Genomic DNA, 25888 nt, shown 5'->3' on the forward strand with positions numbered 1-25888 from the left:
ATACTTGCTGCACCTTTCAGTGATGACGAGGTTTTCATTTGTCTTGATGAAGCAATGATTAGCTGTAAGGATTCCTCACTTCATGATGGGAACAAAATCGAACCCAATTTCTGTCTGTAATTAAAACTATTCCCCAAGCGGACTGCTAGAAGGCCGCAACTTTAAGAGGTCAATAGAAGACAGGTTTCCAATAGCAGTCTAATTCAATCAGTCTGGGATAGTATAGTGTATGTTAAGGATCAGGGGGTGATTCCTTAACACTCACATACACTGAGCATACATTTGTAGTACAACAGAGCCAGCATGCATCTCACCTCTGGGCCTTGCTACTCATTATCTGTAATGGACCATCTGCATTACAGGATGTCAGTGACTGCTAAAACTGTGGTTTTAGTGTGATTTTATTTTATTTTTTTTTTTTTTTTTAAATGCTTATTATAAAAAAAACAACATTAGATTCTGTGTGTTTAGTTTAATGACCCAAGAGCATCCGAGGATCTGTGAAATCCAGCTGTATGAACTTTAAAAAATTAACTGTGGTTCCCTTAATTCCCATACAGAGAATTTCGGTGACAGTATTAACAATACACTCTACCCCGTAGAAAGAGCTGCTCTACAGCATATGTGTGTCAAAATTATCACGCTGTCCTCATATCAAGCAGAAATGTAGCACAGGGTCCGTGACAGTACGCAAGGTTGAAAGACCCGACTGACTGACTCGTAAAAAAAAGGGGTGAAGAGTGCAAAATCTAAGAAATATGTACTTTGAGCTGAGAGACATTTTTTCTCACTATCATCATTAACTAAAGTTATATCCATCACACGATATTTATGGCTTCAATCTAGTCTTGTACAGGTGTGCCAATCCTTCATTTTGACGTGCAGTAAGGGTAGAAGGAAGCAGCTCATTGGTCACAAAAGATAGGAAGCATTCTCAATCAAGTTGAAGCGTTCCTTGCATATACAGTTCTATGTTTTGATGCTCACAAGTGGCAGATGGCACAACATTTGCCAAACTGTGCAGAAAAGTGCTGACAACAAACTGACGCTGACAATCATCTATGGCACAATGTGCTTGTCAACTTTTACAACACAGCACTTTCTGCAGTTTGGCAACTTTTGTGTTATTTGTTATGTGAGAGCATTAGAGTATAAAAATGTGACTTGATAGAGAATCGTTCTTTTTTGTTTCTAAAAAGTGTGTGGGTCTCCTCAAAATGACTGTAGACAAAGAAAGACTCCAATGCCGTAGACTAGTGAGATGAGATGATGATGATGATGTGAAAGCTGTAATGGTTCCTTCAACTAGCCGGTAGTTATGACTGCTGCCTCCAGCGTTTCAATTACAAACTTCTTCCTGCTGTGGCAGACTAAAGTGGCAAGCAAAAAGATGATGATTGGCACTTTGGTACTAGTTCACATTTTCTAGCTTGCCACTTACCATGCATGGCATCCACAGGAACCACAAAAAAATGGAATAGTTAATTGTAGTAGTGTTTAAGTATCTTGAATTATATGACACATCTTCACCAGTTAAAGCGTAACTTTCGCCAAAATGTAGTCTAGTGTCTTTATGTGAATGTACCCGAGTTAAACTTTTGTTTAAAAGCATAATTAGGACGGAAGCGCCACTTTTAAGATTTACCGTATTTTCGTTTTCAGTCAAATGGCCTTTTGAATTGCAGTGCTAGGGACACTACTATGATTGCATCAAAATTGCTATTTTTAAAACTCAAAAAGGCTCGACACAACATGAAACTTTGCTCGAAGTATCACCAGGGGCTCTGCACATGAACTCCAGCATTGAGAACATTGTTTGTGTTCACAGAGTTTACTAAGAAGAAAGGTTTTGAACAACTCACTTTAGCAGTTGGTTTTTCCACTCGCCGCCATCTTACCAGTCAAAAAGTGTCGATCTCCGAATGCGAATGAACGCATCTATTGATTTTGATCAGTGCATTTATATGGAACTAAGCTTTAGGAGCTTTCCATCTTTACTTTTCTCCCTGTCACCTTGCATTCGGAGATCAAGTCAAAAAGTCGGAGTCAAAAAGTGCAACGTGACAGGTAGGAGAGTAAAGATGGAAAGCTCCTAAAGCTTAGTTCCATATAAATGCACGGATGATTTGTTGTTTTGTCGTTAGTGAAAAACAATATTGACCTTGTTGTTAAAAAAGGAGCCTCATACAATAAAAAATACTAAAATCAATAGATGCGTTCATTCACATTCAGAGATCGACACTTTTTGACTGGCAAGATGGTGGCGAGCGGAAAAACCAACTGCTAAAGTGAGTTGTTCAAAACCTTTCTTTTTAGTAAACTATGTGAACACAAACAATGTTCTCAATGCTGGAGTTCATGTGCAGAGCCCCTGGTGATACTTCGAGCAAAGTTTCATGTTGTGTCCAGCCTTCTTAATGTTTTAAAAATAGCGATTTTGATGCGATCATAGTAGTGCCCCTAGCACTCTCATTCAAAAGGCCATTTGACCGAAAACGAAAATAAGGTAAATCTTAAAAGTAGCGCTTCCATCCTAATTATACTTAGACTCGGGTACATTCACAAAAAGACCCTAGGTTGCCTTTAGGCGAGAGTTGCGCTTTAACAAAAGTATTAAAAAAACAAGTTCTGAAGCAACAGAAGCTGTTTCGGTATGGTGGCCCAATGGTTAGCACTGTGGCCTCACAGCGAGAAGGTTCTGGGTTCAAATCCAGGTCATTCCGGGCCTTTCTGTGTGGAGTTTGTAAGTTCTCCCCATGTTTGCATGGGTTTTCTCCAGGTGCTCCGGTTTCCCCCACCATCAAAAAACATGTACTAGGTTCTCCGGCTAGTACCCTGGCTCAGATCTGGAGTAGGTCCCTGGGTGCTGTAAATGGCTGCCCACTGCTCCCTTGAGGGATGGGTTAAATGCAGAGAATGAATTTCGCTATGTGTATGTGACAATAAAGTACCTTAAGCTTTGTACGGGCCAAGGAACAGTGTTTATTTTATTAGTTACATGTCTGATTAATTAAATAAGACTGTTAATGTGCCAACATAAACCACCTTGGTGACACTCGTCTCCAATTGATTTGCGCCATAGGGGCAGTGTCAAAGCGTGTTATCTCTCAGTTATGTCACATTGGCAGAATAAGTAGTAACTGCCCGCCATGTGCAAGAATCAATTTATGATCCTTCTTTAGATCCAGAGTTTTGTTGTAAACCCGTTTTCTCTGGATGTCAGTCAGTGGCATTATAGGCCATACTTACTTTCAGCATTACCTAATTCAAGCACAGAAACTGTCATTTGGTGCAATTTCAAGTTGACAGTCTTCATGTCTCAATTTTTTACTTTGTTTATGTTAATTGGCTTTCTATGTATTGGATAAAAAAAAAGTAGTCACAGGGTAAATAGATGTAATTTTAATGGAAAATTAATGTTATAAACGTCAACATGAATATCCTGTAACCATGCCTGATTAGCTATTAAGATCTCTAAAATGTACTTTGGTCTGTCTGCCTCTTGACTTGTTTTCCATTCAAACTATAGACATCATATTACATTAAAGTCTAACGATAAGAGGGTACATGTTTACCCAAAGGAAAACGTTTTTTCAGTCAGTCTTCCTCTCCACACCTTTTGTCTTTGACCATTTTTGACAGTATGAATCAAATTTCTGAAAGGTAAATCAGCACATTTGGGAGATGTTTATTTCCTTATCCTGTAAATGTGTCTTCAAAATGTAGCTTTTAGTGTCCTCGGGCATGCTTTTGGGCAGTCTTAACTTTTACTAAGCTTCCATACATACTGTACTTCACAGTTGGAAACCTGTATTGACATACAGCCTACTTTACATAATACTCAAACCCACAGGAGTACTGCTGTGGGTGCATGGACATATCAAAACACTACTCACATAGTCTCTGCAAATTAGTGTCCAAATCCATTTAAGCCACTGAAAGCTGAGAAGAAATGCAGTAATCAATGACGGAGGTTTCCTTTACCTCCCTAAACAGCAGTTATTTATGTCTGCTGACACCAATCAGCATGGACTCTCCGCTCTGACTAAGCAGAGGGAAGAAGTGCTTACTTTTGATTATTTATTATAACTAAGCTGGTGTGTGGTGATTATTTATCGTTAATCAAAACAGTGTTAATAGAGAGCATGTTACCGCATTTTCCTCAAATTTTTCCCCTCCTTAATATATTATATCATTATGCACAGAGAGAAAGTGGCATGCGATGTAGCACCCCATTGTTTTCTGTGCGTAGGGGCAATTCATTAATCCATAATTAGGATTACATCTTGTTATATTAAAATTAAATCACGGTTAAGTTGTGTTGTCTCCAGCTTTTCCAGAAATCTTCATCTACTGTACTCATTGTTATGTACCGGGTATCCACTGGACTGTGTTTTACTTAAAATAAGTTGAACTGATACTAAACAGTAGAGTTTAAAATAGCTATTATTAACAGGGTTTCTATGGCGTCCGTTTTTTGCAGCTCTAATGTGGTGCAAAAATCTGTTACCTGTCACTGTTGCTGTCTTAGTCGCTCAGACTTGTAAGACTTGTGGTTTTGGCTTCCATCATAATTCCTGTAAGCTCTTTATAAGCTCCTTATCTTTTACTACATTGACGGATCCAGTGGGTTTTGCAATAGCACTACATAATAGTTTGGATTGTTTTTATTTCACAGACATGAAACAATGTGTAAATTCTCCGATTGTGCCTGGCACGGACTCTGTTGATGAACATACTGTATGGACTATATTTGTCTGTCAACTGATGAGCTACAGATAATCTATACTGTTACATTTGAATGTTCAGCACAAAGGCAATGCTTGTTTAAGACCCATATTTTATTTTACATGAGTTACAGTAATGTTAAATGCTTAAAGCACTAAATAATATTTGTAATTCTCCTTGGAGTGGTTACACCCTCCGCCATGTATGTGATGTTTTCATTATCTTATCTGATGTTGGAAACAAATCAAAGTTTTGAATGTAAGAATCAGGTATGTTAATCACTACAGAGAAAACAGCTACTGTAGTGAATATCTACGCATGTGTTTTTCTGAAAACTTTTCATAATTTTTGAAAAACCTTTCCTCTACTTTTAGTAGCACTTGCCAGGACATTTGTGTTCGACATACTGTAGTCTTTCTTTTACATGACAAACAACAAAAAGAGAAGGAAACGGGCCAGTGATTGTGACATGCTATGTAATATTTTATCGTCTATGCGGCAACCCCGGATGTTTTAAAATGGTGAGAGCTTGTAAGCCTTTGGGGTGAGAAGGAAATGGACCAAGGATTTTCTTTTGGTGATAAGGTTGACTGCGCTGGGCTGTGAGAGTGCTTCACTAACTAATTATTTGAAGCCTCCTCTCAGATTAGGGTAGACATGCAGAGTTTATGGACAGTTGCATAGCAGACAATCAGACCATGTAATAACCAGAGGGCCAATATTTGCTCAAATCCACTGTAACACCTCACAAAACAAAAGTGTGTAAAGCCCTAATGCTCAGTCCAATCCCACGCCACACTGCCTTGATAAACACCGAAGCCACCCCCACAATGGGCACCATCTTTACTCTGGCAATTAGGCAGGGCTTTGGATTATCACTTCCTCAGCCCAGCACACCACAAATCCATCCGGATTCAATTATTCCCCTCCCATGTCTGTGGCCATTTGGGCTTTTTGGGCACATGCCCAGTAGAGAAATGTTCTAAAGGATTTCAGCTGCTGAAAGTACAAAGTTATATGAAAAAGAGCTTTTGTTGTCTTTTATTTATTCTTGCATCCCTGCGAGTTTGACAAGTCTATTAAATAAAAATGAAACCATGTGAGCTTACAAACACTCCCCCCAGTAAATATTTTATGAGAACAATAAGTGCAATTTACTGTATTTTTCTCCTTCACAAACCCACCTCCTTCAGTTGCTTTTTGTTGTACATGTTCAGTGCTGTATAAAAAACGTGTTGCAGTACATACAAGCAGCCCATGTTTTGATCCACGCCTTGTGGGCCAGGAGAGTCTCTGGTGGGCTCTGAGTAAGAACCTAAAATGCTTACTGAAAGGATTTGATTTGCTCTGTCTCGCTGCACCTCAAAGGCATTATTTTTTACTTATTATAAAGCTCACTCAGGGTAAATTGTGTAAGAGATCAAGGGTTTCCAGGGGTCTGGAGACTCCCATCTTTCTACTTGAGGCCTCCCCTTGATATGTTTGCTCAGATGCTTTTTTCCTCCACTTGGTTTGTTCTTGTGGAGTGGAAAAAAAGCTGCTGTGTGTATTGCTCGCATCTACTTTGTGTCCTTATGTGGCATGATCAGACACAACTAAGCGTGCATGCATGTGGTAAAGTGGATCTTCTTTGCAGGTCTGAGATAAGAGACCCCCCCATGTTGTGTACTGTTTATCTTCTTGGGTGGCACGTTTCCCTCTCAGCAAATCACCGCCGTGGCTGTCATTTCCTGCATTTTATGTGTCTGCCATACAGCAGCCTGTCAGCTCCTAACACATTCCTCTGTGTTTCTCCTCTCTTTTATCTACAGATACCACAGTGTCATCACAAAAAGGTAAGACAGCACTCAATCAGTCACCTGTGGATCCCCGTGCATTCTCAGATGGGTGGCATGCGGGTGTGTTGCTCTGCGCGTCCGTGTGTATTCTCAATTTTTGCTAACGAGATGAAAAACATTTCATGGTGTTGTTGATGTTGATTTGAAATGGAGTCATTCAGATCTTCTGTTACAGAACAATCTGTTTGATTACAAAGTCAATCACTCACACCCACTGACACCTAGACTAAATTATACCGCTATCCCGCAATGATAGACGGCCCACAGCCTTGTGTTTTGCATTGCTTTCCGTAAGTCTTATGCTAAGACTAATCACAGTTCTGTTTAGACACCTCTACGCTTTCATGTGTATGTTAATGTGAGGTTGGGGGAGGTGATTGTTTTGCATAGTGGATCTTCAGGGAGAGACGGGAGATGGAGGATGGGGGAATGTTTGTAGGAATGTACCTGTAGGCTGTTTTGATTTTGTTAGATGATGGGACCACACAGTCAAACTGTCTAAACAGCTGCAGGGGTCTTGTTCCGAATGGCAGCCTGCAGATGTATGCACCGAGCAGTCCCAGCCCTCTGCTCTTCATAGTGGAGATACAGTAATAGCAGCGGGTGTGTCACACTCTGTGATTGCAAAGCAGGAGCAGTCAATAACTCAGGAGAACTCCCTGCTGATTTTGTTGAAACTTTCTTTGATTCCCTGCTGTGCTCATAAAAACTTAGGTTTTGTTTTGTACGAGCTCTTACCCGAGCAGAACAAAACGCGGGTGAAAATATTTTCATTGTCACCTAGATCTGATCTAATGTGCACAACATGTATATTTGAAAAACCTAAACAGCTGGAGTGTGTCTTTAGGAACATGGCAACATCTTTTCACCTTACAAAGTGTCAGATCTGTTGAAGCTGCTTGTAGATACAGTGCAAGAGGCATTGTACATCTGAGTGACAGGTTACACTTAGTGTGCCCTCAGACACACACACACACACACACACCATTGTGAGGCTTATGTATGTGATGACAATGAGGTGTACGATGCTGTCAGATGGGCCTATAAAGGTAAGTGATGTGGGTTGCCTGAGCCTCACTCTCTGATAAATGTTGAAGGGGAGCAGAGGCTGGCGTGGTGTACATCATCCTTACACAGCTGCACTCCGATATGTTTCTAAATGAGAGGGAGATAAAGAAGGCCACGCAACCCTGACAGTGAAAAAATGCTCACTTTTGTTAGCCTGTACGTTTCCATGTCTGTGTCTGACTTTCGTTTGTGTTTGTATGTCTCACTTTTCTTATACATCTATTATGTCCAATTCAATTCCGGTTAGTCTGAGGCATCAACAAAAACATTCACTGTCTCTTGGTTCCACACATTGAGACTTCCATGGAGAAAAACAGCCTGCCGTATTCATTCATACACTGTGAGTTATAGATGGCTATGCAGCTATGACAGTGCCATCGGTGCCGAAGAGCCATGAGGCCTTGAGGCAAAGATAGAATACATAAAGCATGTGTTTGTGTGTATACATCTCTTTAAAGACTTGCATATAAGTGTGTGTGTGTGTGTGTGTGTGTGTGCCTGAGCATGAAAGATGGAGAAAGCAGGACATTTGTGCGCACTGGCAAGACAACTCCCGACAGTCTCAATCTGTTAATATTCAACATGAGAGATGTGGGTCTCCCATCTGTTAAATGAGTACAATGCTACAGTACATGTGGTAGACTGAAGGGCAGCACGTAGTATTTAGGTCCAGGTAGTTTCCATGCTGTGGTTGTATAACCTTTACTATTGTTCCTCACCAATATCATGATTAATACAGGACCTCATTATAATGTGACCTTATTCTTTAGTTCTCTACTTCTGTGGAACATCCCCCCCCCCCTACAATGACATCCTTTAACGAACACCTCTCCACCCCCTTACACTCCTCCTCCCTCTTTTCTGCCAAATGAAGTATATTTATGGCACCTGTGCTGGAAAAACAGTCTCCAGGAGACGTCCCTCTAATTTCATTTTCAAAATGCCAGCAATAAATTTATCAAATGGGCTGAATCGAATCGGAGTCACACGCAGTGCCATCCGTCATGGGCTGTCCCTCAGGGGCCTGTGGGCGTACTTAAGCCAGCCAAAAACCTCTGCTGGCAGGAGAAAAAGACTGAATGTAGAGAGGGGAGGGGGGTCCTGGTAGGAGGGAAACCAGATGAATGTACTGGAGAAATACGCTGAAAACAAAGATGTGTGTGCATATCTTTATCTGCTTAGATGCACATGCACAAGCATGAATTAGCTCGTGCATGAGTGTGGATGCATATGTGTGCACAGAGGTCAATGCTAATTCTTCAACACATTGGAGCCTCACGGTGCAGTTGCACTTTGGCTGTCAATGTGCCAGCGTAAAAATTGATTAATTGCAACACAAGTTAATTGATTGTTTTACTCTTTTTGCATTTGTAAATCCCTCTCAGTTCAAACACCACTTTGAGATTTATCCTATCCCCTGCCTCTGAAAACTCCAGGTTCACACGCTCTGTGCCCTCCCATTCCCCTCCCATCTTTCACTTCTTCATCCTCTGTAGCTGACTTTGGAACCTTTGCCTCTCTATTTACAGTGGGGGAAATAAGTATTTGACCCCTTGCTGATTTTGCAGGTTTGCCCACTTACAAAGAATGCAAAAATCTACAATTTTAATCATATGTACATTCTAACAGTGAAAGACAGAATCCCAAAGAAAATTCCAGAAAATCACATCATATGAATTTATTAAAATTGATAACCATCTGATGAGGAAAAACAAGTATTTGACCCCCCTGGACAAACAGCAAGTATTCTGGCTCCTACAAGCCAGTTAGTCTTTCTTTAAGACACAGCCCCAATCCGAACCAATTATCTACATCAAATATACCTGCCTCACCTCGTTACCTGTATAAAAGACACCTGTGAACACCCAAACAACCAGCATCCAACATCACTACCATGGGCAAGACCAAAGAGCTTTCTACGGACATCAGGGACAAGATTGTTGATCTGCACAAGGCTGGGATGGGCTACAAGAGAATCGGAAAGCAACTTGAGAGAAAAGATCAACTGTCGGTGCAGTTATCAGGAAATGGAAGAAGCACCACACCACCGCCAACCTCCCTCGGTCTGGGCCTCCACACAAGATCTTGCCTCGTGGGGTGTCCCTGATCATCTGAACGGTGAGGAATCATCCCAAAACCACAAGGGGGAACTGATGAATCAACTGAAGGCAGCTGGGACCACAGTTACAAAAGAAACGGTTGGTAACACACTACGCCGTCATGGATTGAAATCCTGCAGCGCACGCAAGGGTCCCCTGCTCAAGAAGAAACATGTACAGGCCCGCATGAAGTTCGCCATTCACCACCTGGACGACTCAGAAGAGGCCTGGAAGAAGGTGATGTGGTCAGATGAGACCAAAATAGAACTTTTTGGCCTCAACTCAACTCGTCGTGTTTGGAGGGCAAAGAACACCGAGTACAACCCAAAGAACACCATCCCCACCGTCAAGCATGGGGGTGGCAACATCATGCTTTGGGGATGTTTTTCAGCCAAGGGGACGGGACAACTCCATCGTATTGAGGGGAGGATGGACGGGGCCATGTATCGTGGAATTCTGGACCGACATCTCCTTCCCTCAGTGAGAGAGCTGAAGATGGGTCGAGGATGGGTGTTTCAGCACGACAACGACCCTAAGCACTCCGCCAAAGCAACAAAAGAGTGGCTGAAGAAGAAGCACATCAAGGTTCTGGAGTGGCCTAGCCAGTCTCCAGACCTGAATCCGATTGAAAATCTTTGGAGGGAGCTTAAAATTCGAGTTGCCAGGCGACAACCTCGGAACCTGAATGATTTGGAGGCTGTCTGCAGGGAGGAGTGGGCCAACATCCCTGCCGAAATGTGCACAAACCTTGTCACCAACTATAAAAACCGTTTGACATCTGTGCTGGCCAATAATGGCTTTTCTACAAAATATTAACATGGTGTTTGTCCAGGGGGTCAAATACTTGTTTTTCCTCATCAGATGGTTATCAATTTTAATAAATTCATATGATGTGATTTTCTGGAATTTTCTTTGGGATTCTGTCTTTCACTGTTAGAATGTACATATGATTAAAATTGTAGATTTTTGCATTCTTTGTAAGTGGGCAAACCTGCAAAATCAGCAAGGGGTCAAATACTTATTTCCCCCACTGTAAATGCCTTTGTCCCTGCTTTCTTTTTGTTTTACCCCTCTTTCCTTCTTCCTATCTTTTTTCCTCCTCTCAGCATTTATCACTGTGCAGGTTAAGCCAGGCGTGAGTAAGGGTAAAGCAGCTTAGTACTAACAGGGCTAATGAAGTCAGGCCCCGTATTCCTCAGACGGGGATCAGCGGTGCTACTCTGTGAAGCCTGTCAGCATTTAATGATTAGATGAAACATTCAGACACCTGCTCAGAGAAGACAGGCACACTGATATGTGGTAATACCCAACTGGGGTCTCTCTTACGCAGAGCCACAAACATTTATGCATGTGCACGTACTCATGGTGCAGACATATAGTACATACACACACGTGTGTGTGTGCATAAACACATGCTCCCACTCCTCCCACTTTGCAAAGGCATAGATTTATGACTCAAACATGGCATCAAGCATATACACAACAAAATGATTGGAAGAAAAAAGCGAATGACAGAGATTCAGAGAACAAGCAATCTGGCTATTGATTCCTGTCATGTGGAGAAAAAAGTAAGCTCCAAGCGAGAGATTTACCCCTCGCCTTGATGAGCAGATTGTAAACAACTCCACACACTCTATTCAAGATGCATGCTGGGATCCATGACTTTTGACCACTTTTCAATTCTGCTAAAAAAGCACGATAGAAGATCAATCAAAAGGCCAACTTCTCTAAACCTTTTTGAACATTTCAAGATTCATCTTTGATTCCAAATCCTGTTGGATAGAGTTATCTTTCTCTGGTGCACACACATGGCAGCCTAATGTGTGGTTGTGCTGGAGTGTGTGCCGCTAGTATGTTAGTAAAGCCGTTTTCAGTTATGAACTCCGGAAAATGTCAGAGGAATCAGGTTGTAACTTAGTCCAGAGTTTTCCTTTAACACATGTAGCACATTGCAGGAGATTGTCTGTATCAGATGCATTTTCATTTGAAATAGTCTGTTTGGGTTGGACTAGGGGTGGCGCTGGGCAGAGCCTGCAGCAGACAGGAAATAACACGAATTACACCGCGCCATGGAGCCATTCGTAATTTAGTCATAAACAACCGAGTCTCTTGCCGTTCTTGAATTTGTCTGACAATTTCTGCAGTGTTTGTTTTCTTCGGGTTTTACATGACCCCATGAAACGTCATCAACACGCCCACTCACGTCATGTGAATGCTCACATTTTTGGCTCAAACGGAGATTACAGACTTGGTACTTGGCAGCTGGCAGGGTGACCACCGTTTGATATCCCATTGGACTGATTCAGACATTTGTGTTCTCACATACAGCACTGTCGGCTAATGTCAGATAATTTCAGGTTTGCAGTGCATGTGTGAAAGGGACTTTGGTTTGCAAAGTACTTGGGGAAACTACTTGAGAATATAGATTTACAAGGATTGAGTCTAAAGATTGCATGTGTTCTAATGGTTGATGTAAGCATAATTGTTCATTATTAAGGAATATAAGAGTGGCTGGCTCCTCTTGTCCACATGTCCAAGTGTCCTTGGGCAGAACACTGAATGGGCAGGCCAGCATTTGCATATGGTGTGGGTGTGGGTGAATGAGAGGCCAATTTCTGAAGTGCTTAGTCCGATAAGGTAAACAAACGCTATATAATTGCAGTCCATTTACCATGTTATCTTATGCCTGAAGCTGCTGAGAATATTTACTGTAAGTCTATTAATAATTTACCTTCAACATTTCTTACCTCCTCTTGTGAGGGTTTGCTAATTTAACAATTAGCTAAAGGCTACATATGACAGTACAGCACAGACTTACAAAGAACATTTAAGGATGTCTTTAACCTTAATACAAACTACAGGAATCGGAGTGCAAAAACTAGGCTACTAGTTTTTTTTGGCACTCTAAAAGAGCACAACACTGTTTAACATATCAACTAAAAAATGCTTACAGCTTAATTCTCAAAATTGGTAACTGCTAACCACAATGCAGGAATCCTTTATTTGATTTTCTCGGCGATTAACAGCCTCATAAATCCAGCTCCAAAAAGCCTCTGACACCAGAGTGTGATGAGTTTACAGCGTTGTTCAGAGGCACGACAATAAATATTAAGTTGACTACTAACTAAGGTGTAAATAATGATGTGTGAGAGACCTTGTCTGGGCTAATTAAAAAGCTAATGCAATCCTCATGCTCCCTTGATCCTGTCCTGACCACCTTTTTATGTTAAAGTATTCAGTGCTCAGTGCTGAGGACGTTGTGGGCATTACCTGAATGCTGGCATCGCAAAAACCAACCTCTTAACCTTTTTTTTTTTTTTTTTTTTTTTTTTTAAATACAGGCATTGAGATTTTTAATCTAATTTAGCTGGTTTAATTTGGTTAAATTCTTACTGACACAGCCCCAGTTAAAGCCAGAGCCTGGCTTAAAGGAGCATAACAGGTCCAAACGTTTTTCATAATTAAATTCATCACTCCATTTGTCCCTAACAGTATAAATATATTTATTTATATAGGTGGCATCTTTTATTTGTATTTGATGAACGATAACTACCTTAACCTTCAGGTATACATCTATTTTGTATAGGTTAATGCTGTTTCATGTTCATGATGTTTGTTGACTTAATTGGTTAACAGTATTTAAATGGTAAAAACGGTTGAATCAAACAATAAATAACTAGCTGGATAATGAGAGCAAAACAGACTAATAATAAAAATAGAACGATGTCGCAATGTCAACTGACGTCCTTCATGTTCTTGTGAAGACATATTATAACATACATAATTTTAATTAATAATTTTAATTATTTTCAGACATCTGCGTTCTTAGCAATGTGAATCTAAAGAGCTTTGTTAATCACATATCATATGGTGATACAGGTGGTTTTGTTTTACTATGACTCCTGAACAGGTTCCCCAACTGTCTATACTCCATGTAAGTGTTAGAATACATTGTCATTAATGTGTTGTTTTGAAAAGGAACACAATATGTGTTTTCCCACAGGTTGAAAGTAATCCCAGACCGTATGCTTCTTCTTATTCCTTCCTTATAGTTCACTTTATGATTTTTCGCCAGGCTTGCAGCGTGCCTACTGACACAATACAATTTCATTTTAAAACTCATAAGTTTTGCCATATTGAAGCCTATCATGCACACTACTCCAGGGTTTTTTAACCCCTAAAATTATTATTTATTGATCTTTTAGAAAAAGGTCTCAACAACCTGGATGGATTGCCATGAAATTTGGTACAGATATCCAGAGTGCCCAGTGGTTGATTCCTTGTAACGTTGGTAATCACACGATTTTTAATCTACCGTCACGAGCAAGCCAAAGGTTTCAGTCAGTCAGTGAAATAGCTCAACGTCTACTGGATGGATTAGTACAAAATTGCGGACCATTTATGGTTCCTAGGCAATGTATCTGACTTTAGTGTTCCCCTAATTTTTTAGCCCAACTAGCAGGTTGACATTGTGTTGTTTAGAGTGAAATAACTTGACAACTGTTGGATGAATTGCCATGAACATTGGTTTGCACATTCATGTCTCCCTCGGGATGAATTGTAATAACTTTGGTATTCCCCTGACTGTTTATCTCGCACCATTATCAATTTTGTTTTGTCCCAATACTTTGGTTAATGACCAAAAACTTGTATAACTTATGGCATTCCCACCAGCTTTAGCTGATCTGATCTACTGTGTGTTAAGTGCTTATTAGCTACATTTAGCATGCTTACATGCTAAACTAAGATGGTGAACATGGTAAACATTATACATACTCAACACTCAAGTCATTGTGAGCATGTTAGCATATAGGTGTTAGTATTTAGCTCAAAGCACTGATGTGCCTATGTACAGCTTCACAGAGCAGATAGTGTTGCTGTACACTCTTATGCCGCGTTCTATTTACCTCGGAACTCGGTTTTAACGAGGTCAAAGTCGGAAACACACCCCCTGACCTCGGATTTACGAGCTCGGAACTCCTACAACCTCGCAGTAGCCCGGGTTCAAAATCCAACATGGCTGCCCAATGTATCAACAGTTGTGAAAGCTGCAGTAACATAAAGTTATAAGCACTTGTGTCTTATTTGTGTCTCACTAAATCGTTCACACAGGCATGTTCAACTTCTATCTGTGGACATGTTGTTACGCTGTTTGCATGCACAAAAAACGGCGTAATGCGTTGTTATCAACTGGTTGCTAACAATAGCTAAACGGGCTAGAGCTAATGAAGACAATGAAAATCCGACTTTTAAATAGAACGCATTCAACTCGGGTATGACGTCATTCCCAGTTCCGGCTTCCGAGTTCCAAGGTAAATAGAACGCGGCATTAGTCTTGTCGTCAGTCTGCCACCTCTTATTCCTGGTCAGTACAATACAGTAGTAGTATGTCTAATGGCACAAGCCTTCTGTCTCTACAAGATTAGTTTGAATGACAATCCACTATTGTAAGTTGCAACCATCATTTGTACAACCAACCTAGTTTAAATTGAATTTAAATTTTTCATTCCTGCTCAAAATTATGCTTTGGCTGTCCAAGGTTGCCCACGCAACGAAAACACTACAATTTTAATCTAATTGAATGTATTAGAACTACCATCAACCTACTCCCACATTTTTCTTGGATGCTGTTAAACTGCTCAAATCCCAGTGTGTGTACTGCAGTAGCGGGAGTTGCTTCCGGGCTTCCTAGTAGCAGTAAAGACTGAATGAGTATGTGCGAACATGCGTGGTTTGTTTTCTGCTGCGTCCTGCGTCGTGCCACTCTGGATCCCTGCAATGAGAACTATGATTACTTTGACCTTCATTTTTTTTTTCTTTTTTTTTTTTTTTTTTTAATTCAGCTGCGTGTACTCTGCAGGAGAGAAGGGTTGTTATAGACCTGATCTTGTCTGACTCCCTCAGTCAAACTAATAAGGTCTGTGGTATATACGATTCAAATGCCAACAGAAGACACACAGGTTCACAGCGAACCCCCCCAAACGAGCATAATTAAATTTTCTGTGACAAGATTGGTGAAAAAAACACACAGGTTGTAAAATGGTGTCACCTGTTCATGAAGCAGAAAGTATTTTTTTCTCTAACAATGTGAAAGGCTCTTCGTTATTGCTCACAAGAGGCTGATAATGTGCTTTGTTTGCCAGGCTAAACCATGCAACATGTCCAATTGAGTGTTGGCCAGTGCTAAAGATAAAGACATAACCACACAAAGAGAAGTTCAGCAGACCCACATCTTAACTCATTTAGGCTGTCTGGGCATTGAAACACTTCTCAGGCAAAGGCAGAGCAGATAAAAGCAGAGACAAGTATAACAAAAAGAATTGAGATGGAAGTAAACGTAGCACCACTCTTATAGAATCCTGTTCTGAAGCCTCAACTGACAATTAGATATGAGAACAGCCTGTTCCCTTGACGAATGGACTTAATTTGATATTCTGTGGTTTGCTCAGCAGGGTGCAACCCTGATTGCACTGGTGGATGGAGTTGTCAGGCCATCCGTACAGGCTAAGTGTAATTGACTATGTAGCGATAGACCGCAGCTTATCATAACTGTTCTCTCTTTGGTAGAGCGGTTCTATTTAAAAGGTACATCAGCTCTGTATCTGATGGTGTGTGGCAGGTATCTGGAAGATTAGATTGTGGTTGCAAGCCCAGAGATGCTTGTGTTGCAGTGTGGTGTCACCCAGGGACAGGGCTGCAGCAATCCCATTAAGCAAATAACTCTTTGTCATGATTCGACAACATGCTATTGTCACAGGACTACCTGATCTGAGTCACTTAGATGATTCATACATCTTTGTCTGTTTACTGACAAGACACCACAGTTGGGCTTGACGCCCTACAGGGCTTGCATTGCCAGGGAAGCGGGTGGCATATTGCACCCAGCAGGACATCTCCTACTGTATGTGGGCCTGCTCGGCAGAGGGATTTGGCCGGCTTGGATTAGCTCAGCAGGGTGAAACAGAGGGATACCGACAGGGAGGGAATGACAGATAGTGGAGGACATCAATCTCTGCTCAGTACATGGACACATGGGAAACCTGAGAAAAAGCTGCTGAGAATCCTGGTGAGTCTTGTTCATACACTGGTGCACAATTCACACCATGAAACATGAAACTTACCCTCACCTCTGCCATTTGCTATAAACCCCAAACCACAATAATCAGCAACACATAGGTCAGCCCTTTTTTTTATACTTTTTGACTTCTTCTCTTTAAATTTAACTACAGCTATAAATTTCTCAGCGAGGCTTGTGAATTCATTCAGATGCCCATAATGAGATAAACACATCTCCTTACTCCACAGTCACACTAATTAAGCAGACTTTTTCCTTCTACAGTGCTGTGCTCTCAAACCTCATCCACTGCTCTAAAGCATGTCACCACAGTAACGGCAGATTGGTACTCTCATGCCAAAAATTAATAAGTAAGTTGAATAGTTGAAAACGCACAAACAGGAAAGATTGCAGAGCCAGTTTCCTCTGACAGACTGCTGAGAAAACCCGTCTTTATTCTTTGCTTAGGCTGGTTAATTTCTGTCCGAGGGATGGATCTAATCCAAGAGTTTATTACCAAACTTCAGATGCAAAGCCTAATCGTTTTCTGACACCAAAGAGGGCCAAGAAAATGAATCGGGGTCTGGACAAATTGGCATCACTCACACAAGCGCAGTGGGAAGGAATTCTCAAATGTAGAAGTATATCAGCTCTCCTCCAGCATTGTTCAGACTTCTTTTAATAACTATTCAATTTTTTTGCTTCCATTCACAGTGCATTCTGTTGAGTATATGTTTTACAGTACAAGCCAATGCACGGACACATTTACAGCAAATCATTATGCTACTACTGTCTTCCCTTCGGGCTCATGTAATATGATTTTGTTTTATTAGAGAGCAAGAGAGATGTGCAAAAGAGGGGATGATAAAGTATTACATTGTGAGGAGTTTTTGATGCATCATGTATTCAGGCCCCACATTCCACCTTCTACCAACATTGTAGAATTCCCAGGGTTCCCTCCTTGCTTTGAAAGCAAACACAGAAAAACTCTGGAGACGTTCTCATTTGGAGACCATTGCAGGTATCTCATGACCAAAAGAAAAAGATGCCTTGCAGAAAAAAATCAGTTAAGGATTTAGAAAGTTTCAAAAGAAGAATTGCTCATAAATGACATTATAATGAGTTAACAAAGGGATAAGGGTGAGAGGAGAGGATGATCACCAGGTCTCTTTGGGAATGTTGCTATGCTCCTCTGGTGCCCTGATGGGATCAGGAATTACCCATTGGCAAATAATGAAATAGATTTGCAAAGTGATTAGTCTACTGTATAAGCTCAGATCAAAGATGAATTAAAAACAAACAAAATATTTGTTAATTTATTCATTTGACATTATCCATGCATGTCTTGTGGTCCAGCAACACAACTCTAGCCCAATGGTCACCTTCCTATTGTGCTCACAGGGCCTGTCCTCTAAAGCTAAAGGTGTTTTTGTCACTTTAAGTAACCATTTTACTCTCAGCAGGAATCAGGACAAATTACTTTGCTAAGCTACGTAAGTTTGCAGTCAGCCTGTTTACCCTGGAGAGCGACATGGCACCTAGGAAGCAAGATAGGCCCAGATGGATTATTCTAGGCTAATTCCGAGCACAAATCAGCTCACAGCCATCAATAATTCATGTGGAAGTCTTTGAACAGTAAACACTACTTAACCCATTAAGAATCCAGATTGGCACAATGCTATAATGGCACAAATACTGTACACAACGTATCTGCACATACAGAGGTCTGTAGCCACTACAGGAAAAAAAAGATTGTGCTCTATATGGAAATCCAATGCTCATTAGAAGAATTTGAATCTTTGCAGACCCATAACCAATATAACCTGGTGCAGCATTAGCATGGGATTGATGCTAAAGATGACAGTAGAGGGAGGCAATTAGAGTGACAGCTGGCGCTGGGATGTGTTGAGTTTTGTGGATTGATCTTCGCTGTCAGCTTTGTTTCTGTGAACTTCAGACACATGGGAGACATGCGCTCTCGTTCAGTCATTAAATGCAATAGTTTAAATGATAAAGAAATGGTGCCCCATCTGTATAGTTCATTCTTACTCTTCTTTCATTTCAATGTCATTTGCACATTGACTTCCCCTCTCTTTTACCCTCAGCCAATTTTTCCTTGTTGGTCTTTCATGTACTTTTTCAAGGTCTGTTTGTGGTATTGAGGCTGAGCGGAGTTGCTGGGTGTGCGGTATGTTTGTGTTGCTTTTAGCAATTCCCCGTCCTCAGCACCGTAATTCCCACCTGAGCAATACGAGATAGGGAGTGTTCTCTGTCTGTCTAATGCTCATTAGATAAAGAGGAGGTTCATGTGCTGTACTTTGACCAGTGGTGTTACAGTCCGTCTGTATATTTCTCTCTTCCTCTCATCTTGCAATGCTCTGGAGATGGTCTACTCAGTACAAACAGCATCTGTCCGGGAAAATAATAACATCTATAATCGTTCCCCAGAGAGACAACAGTGGAAAACAGTTTTTCTTCTTCTTCGATTATTTTTTTTTTACTTTTCAACTTAATATTTCTGATATATGATTTATAGACACCATACACTGGATTTTCTCTAAAAGCAACTGTTTCAAGTTACCAGTGATAACAAGAATATGACATTAGCTCTTGTATGATACTCCCTTTCTACATATTTGATTTCTTTCTCCTCCCCACATCTTTTGAAGCATAGCTTATCAGTCCACCAGATGGGATTCCATGTGGAGTTTGAATTCGAGAACTGCCATATTAGCTATAAGCAAAAAAACAGGGAAAGCTGCAATAGTGTCTTTCTAGCTTTCAAATTGTGTGGCACTCATTCCTTTCACCTTTCCTTGGATCTGGGAAATAGTCCCTGAACACCAACCTTCTAGCAGGTACAAATCAAACAGCCAGTTCCTGGAGGGAGCAACTCTTTTTTTCCAACATCACATGTGAGGAAAAAGTATATTTACATAGGATTATATTTTTATGGCAGGTTTTCAGGCATATGGATTTATGTCTGAATGCAGTGAAGAGGGAGATCGAAAGAGTTGGCGGGGTTCCCGGGTGGATTACATACTTTTGTGTGTGTGTGTGTGTGTGTGTGTGTGTGTGTGTGTGTGTATATGTATATGTTATACACAGGTGAGCGTGCACATACCCGCCTGTGTGTGTCTGTGTGAGGGAACATGTATGGGCAAACTCCAGTGTGTGAGAGTTATCGCTCTTGCTGCAGCTCACTCCATTAGTAGGTAGGGATTCCTGTGCTCTGCTCCTAGCCAGAGGAGACCAATTAAAGCCATCAGCGAGCGTCGGGGGAACTAAAGCTCTTCTCAGAGCCTGCGGAGCTTGAGAACAGAGGGTTTAGACTGGCTCCATCCTCCTGCATACAGGCGGTAGTATAGGGAGATTCTGGGACAATTACAGGTATACTACTAAATGATACAGGAATGTTCATGAATTCATTGCTTACACTTTTTGCATCTGTGTTTTAATTTTCATATCCTGTAAAACACATTGTATTGCATCTATTTGCATCAATGTTCTTTTATACATAACTATTATTATAATAACCATTATGATCATTGTCTTCACAGTCAACAAGAGGCTGGGTTAGATACACTAGCAAAAGCTTAGGTCAGTCTAACACAGGGTTAACATTATCGCTCATACTTATTCTTCAGGGCAGCATAGAGTCTCCGATGTCAGAGCCTTTGCGCTTTGGGAGGTTGTTGACATTTCCCATAGGCTTTATGGGTAATTCATTCCACATACATTTTACCTGTTTAAAATGTATTTCACTTCTTTCAAAAAACATAATAAGTACATTTCTTTGTCATCAATTACAAGTTTTAATCCAATAGAGAATTAACTCAGATTTAACTTGCTCCCAGTGTTCATAAGAGTGAAATTACTTACTATTTTGGGAGATCCAAACCCTCCTTTTCGTTTGGCTTTATTTCATTAGACGGACAAAAACCTTTACAAAATTTACTAAAATTTAAAAACAAATACATTTTCTATGCTATGAGGATGCTTCCTTGAATACCCTTTAAAACAATCACATCTCCCTAGTAGAAATGCAGAAAGAAGTAGCAGGGATACAACTCAGTTTGAGGCCTTCCCAGTGGGTGTTATTATTGTGTGGTTTTCCTGCAGCCTTCCACACTAATGCTCCTCTCGTCAGTGATGCTCGACCATGCTTTGGGGCTTTGTTATAGCATGGAGGCAAGAGATGTCATACCCTGTTACAAAATAAGGCACCAAATATGAACTTCCTCTTCCCCTCTCCAGCAGTCCCTCCCCTTCCTCTCCTGCTCTCCCCCCTGCCCTGGGGATCAGAACCGTGGAAATAGAGCCCGCTCTGTAGTGTCTACTCAGTAGGTCATAATTTGCCGCTCAGATAAAGAGCTCCATTCATTAAAGTGGCTGCTCTCTTTCTCCACACAAGTGACACCTATCCCCCGGGAGAGCAGCAGTGAACTACAGGGTTGAGGCTACAGGCACAGCCTTTGCCAGCCCTGATTGTCTTCCTGCAAGCTATTTGGACCCCCTCTACACACCAGATCCCTGAGCCTTATTCTCCACCTGATCTTCATTTCTTTCAGTGGGAATCCCTAATCTTTTTTTAACTTCACTCATTCATTCCCCTGCCTTCCTCTTAATACACTAACTCATCTCCTCTATTATCTCTTTCACCTTCACCTGCACATCTCCATCTGCTGCTCTAATCACACCTCCGCTCTTTTTTCACCACTGTCACTTTGGTGGTTTCCCCCTGACTCACTTTGACTTTCTCTTTCCCATGCACATTTCCATCAGCAGCTTTGATCGTTTCTCTTTCCTCTACCCATCCTTTTTCCATCTCCTCTCCTATGTCTTTCCTGTTCTGTCTCTTCAACGTGTCCGTGAAGTCCCTAAGCACTGGCAGTCACTGATGCGTGTACCGGTCAGCGGTACTCATGGGCAATGTGTAGATCATTCATCCTCTGGACAGGTATGTAATAGAGGCGGGATGGAGGGGAGAATGGGGACAGTGGGAGATCTCTGGAGCTATGAGAATCAATTTCATCGGGAATCACCGAAGCAAAGAAGCAGAACCTTTCTCTCTCTTTGAGCTTCTCTCTTTCTTCCCCTCTCATTCTTTTTTTCTGTTGTCATTTGCCCACTCTGCTATCTCATTCCTCTTTGACTGCTCATGCTGATCAGCTCACAAGACTCTTTAGCATTACACTAGCCAAGCAACAGGATAAATCCCTACACAAATTAGAACACAAGCCATTATGTGAGTCAACCCCTTCTCTTGGCTCCAGCAAGAAAATTATAGTCCCATGTTTAGAACTGGAGAATAAAGGAAACACACTCTCTTTTCTCCCTTCCACCGTATCTCCACAGACACGGTAGTGCATCAGAGCAAACAAAAAAGAGAGAGGGAGAAAAATCCCAGATTGCTTCTGTTGTGCTACTAAAGCTGGCCATGGCGAAAGGCCTGCTACACTCATACTGGAGATTCAGTGGAGACAAACAGCCCTAACATGATGCAGGCTCTTTCAGTCACCTGTTAAATAGAGCTTTGGTTAAAACAGCCCGACATGCATGCACTTGGTACCTGTAGCCTGTAGCACGTGCATGCTAATGTCTTTAATGGCATGACCATTCAGCACAGGTTCCACTTCATAAACTAAAATGAATGACTATTGGCTGACTAACACACACCATTTGACCTGGCACACTGGAGGTAACGATGATGTGGGAGACAAGGAAAATTGCTCATCAATCACGACCACGGATGGTCAGGCGCTCTCATCTTGTAGTAGTAATGTTCAGTGAATTGATTATGGAATGATGAGGTGGAATAAAATGCTGTGTCTCACGCATTTATTGCAGACGGAACTATTTTTTTGATTTTTTATTTATGATGCCCATAAAAGGTTTCCACAGATGTTAATGTTTCTACACAATCCCTGCAATGGAGTGTCAGTTTTGTGTATTATCTCTTATTTGGAAAGGAGACAGTGATAAAGGGAGATAAAGGATGTAAGTGTGTGTGTGTGTGTGTGTGTGTGTGTGTGTGTGTGTGTGTGTGTGTGTGTGTGTGTGAGAATTAAAAGATAAAGATAAAATGAATAAAAGACACAGAGCAGGCAAGGGAGGTTTTGCCGAGTGGGTTTTCCACTCTACTAGTACAGAAATGATGCATAACTCCACAGTATGCCCTTTAATTGGTGCTATTAATATCAGTTAAAGTTTTAATACCTATTTATTAAAACTTTTTTTCTGCGACCTAATGTGAATAGCATTATGAATCTCAAGGGCTGTGCTCTATAAAAAGGCTCAGACATAAATTATTAATGCTCTACCACTTCATCTGCAAGATCTCACTCCTACAAGATTTGTTAAAAAGGAAATAGCCCAAAGGTCTAATATTAGGATGAATTTTCAACATTAAATACTCTACATGCGAGTTCCATATTTCTTGAATAATTCTGTTCAAACTGTACACGTCACCTCCACATTGCTCGAAAGTTTTAGCGGCGCCCTTACTCATCATTAGCTTGTGGAACCTGTCAGGAGATCTCCAGTCTCCAAACTGGTCACATATAAAATGTAAACAGAGTGTGGAGGAAGACATAGAGGAATCCTAATGTACACAGCAGCCTAATTTGTCTGTTTGTATCATTAAGGTCCCCTCCTCTGTCAGAGAGTGTATGATGTGAAAAGCCTTTGCACTTATCTGCTAAAAAAAAAAGGGCAAATATGAACAGAGAAACGTTTTAGGAAGCTGCAGATCCAGTTATCCCCTGTTATTAGAGTTAATTATGGTTCAAAGATTAGAAACATTCTGCTCTGACACAGAGTTATCTGTAGCTTATAGTTTGAACTTAACAAAAAGTTTTTAAGTACATTTAGCGGGCAAAAGAAGCACCAGCTGTCTGAAATGCCTTCATATAGCCTGGGAAGGGAAGATTAAATGATACATGATTTATATGCATAACAGACGTCTGTGTGGCCATTTGTGACAACACCGTAGTATGTATTGCATTAGCTTGAGGAGGGAGGACAGATTATTGTGCTGGACTGACATCAGCCAGTTAACATTTAGGAGACATTTAAAAACATTTAAATATGCCCTATATCGCATGGAAAATAGAAACAATCAAAAATGTTAAAACTTTAAAACGTTTTGCAGAAAAAGTTATTATGATGGAAAGCATAATAGGAGTTGTGTGATGGCATCTGATGCTTTTGGTTGGGATTCAGGTTTCCATTAATAGGCCGTCGCCTCTTGTAGGTCCACCACCACTACACAAGTATTTGATTGACTTGCCTGATTAAACTTGCAGGTATAATGGCACTTGCGTCTCCCTCCTCCACACTCTACTCTTTACCTCTTTTCTTTCTTGTATGCTTGATCAACCCGCACAACCCCCAGTATTCTATTTCATCACTCTTCTCATAGTGGTCCCCTGCACCTCCATCTCCCCCTCACGGTTTCAGCTGGGGAGTGTGAAATGAAGCTTGTATAATTAAATATTAACAGCCTGCTGATGAGGGGATTGAGAGCCAGGGTGGGAAGAGGAGCACACCACTGAATCCTCTGCCCTACTTCTTAATGTTAATGTCCACTGGGAATTATTCATGTATCAGCTAACCTGAACTGGCACCTAAGAAGGCACAGGGGTAACAGGGAGCTGTGCCAGAGTGGCACTGACTGAGCCAGGGTCAATCAACATTAATAGAAATCCTATTGGGGGATTAGAATTCCGGGGTGGAGGAAAGCTTTCATTATTAATTAGCCTGTCAGATGCTGTTCTTATGTTTGGATGAGAGTTCTCAAAAGGGATGTGGCTGCAGTATAAAGTTTTAGCTATAGTGCAAATTGCAAGTGGATAGGTAATTGTCAACATGCCGGTGTCTTTAATAGTGCAGACCAGAGAGTGCTGAATTTATTACTTGATTCAGAAATGAAGCACCAATTAGCTCATAACAGGTCAATGTGTCTTAATTATTCATTTATTTATAACATGCTCATGAGTCCTAACTTTTACCCAGAATTTGATGTTGGCAGTTGTGAATGAAGCCAGATGACTTTTTATGAGGAAAAGTGCTTATTTTAATTCACTAGCTAATATCACATTTGTCTTCAGCTGACTCACAGCTTAACATGTACCAATAGCAGGGAAAATATGTAAACCCTCCTAGGGGACAATACATGTTCCAGTTCTGGTGTTTGTTGAGGCATTAACATACACAAGTCCTCATAATCTCAACAATTAGACTTGATTAAACCAGGGTTTATGCAGTATCTGAGCAGTGTGAGTGCATCGACATAATGTGCCGTGCTGTCTTTTTAGTTTCATTGTACATCATCGCAATGTGCAACAAAGAGGAGATTTTAGAAATGGGTCCCTCATTATAATATGAAGCATTCAGAGACGTGATAAACTTGAGGCAGAGTCTTTGCTGAGTTGTGCTTACTGTTTGAGTGTTAGTGTTGTGTAGCGTGCTAAAGCTCTCTCTGGTACTCTTTCTGGTCCACTCAGGCTATTAAAGACCTCTCTGCTAGCACCTCATAGAGCAGAATCTTTGTTTGTGTATTGGTGTATTGCTCTGTGCATGCGTGCATTGGGGTTGTCTTTAAAAGCAGACATGGGCAACGTTCCCTGCCCCTGCCCCTTAATTTCTCTCTGTGAGACATCCATGTTCAGAGTGAACGCATCACCCAGCTCAACGAGGCCGTGAAGCAATTAGGGCTCTCCGCTGCCCCTGGCTTGTCAGCTGCAGTAAATAAAGGTCCCAGCAGCCCCAGGCAAGCTATGACGGGGGAGAACACAGAACAGACTTCAACTCCAGCCGCTCCTGGAATTCAAAGGATTGAACACCCACTAACCTTCCCCTCCCTTCCACTCCTGCTCGGCTGAATCACAGAACCCACTAGAGGGAGTGGGTAGTGGCTGTGTGTGTTTGTGTGGACTGTGTGTGATCTTCCATCTAGAAGTGACCACCCAGTGAGGCTAATGGCTCCAGTGCATTTTGCATCTCCTGCTGTGTGAGCAGGTTAACCAACCTACACACATCTATGGCATGACAAACTTGTTTCAGTTTCACTCTCGCTTTATTCCCATAGCTTTTAATGT

The 25888-nt window shown here is 41.2% G+C and overlaps 1 protein-coding gene across 1 annotated transcript in view; it reads left to right on the forward strand.

Annotated features, from left to right (window-relative positions):
• The window catches only part of LOC114558067 (cadherin-4), a 246031-nt gene that overhangs the window by 103577 nt on the left and 116566 nt on the right, over positions 1 to 25888 (forward strand). The window contains exon 3 of the mRNA XM_028581788.1: positions 6540 to 6563. Within this exon, the coding sequence (XP_028437589.1) occupies positions 6540 to 6563 (24 nt within the window). The remainder of the gene's footprint in view (positions 1 to 6539; positions 6564 to 25888) is intronic.

Source organism: Perca flavescens, chromosome 7 (assembly GCF_004354835.1).
Source record: "Perca flavescens isolate YP-PL-M2 chromosome 7, PFLA_1.0, whole genome shotgun sequence".
NCBI classification, from domain to species: Eukaryota; Metazoa; Chordata; class Actinopteri; order Perciformes; family Percidae; genus Perca; species Perca flavescens.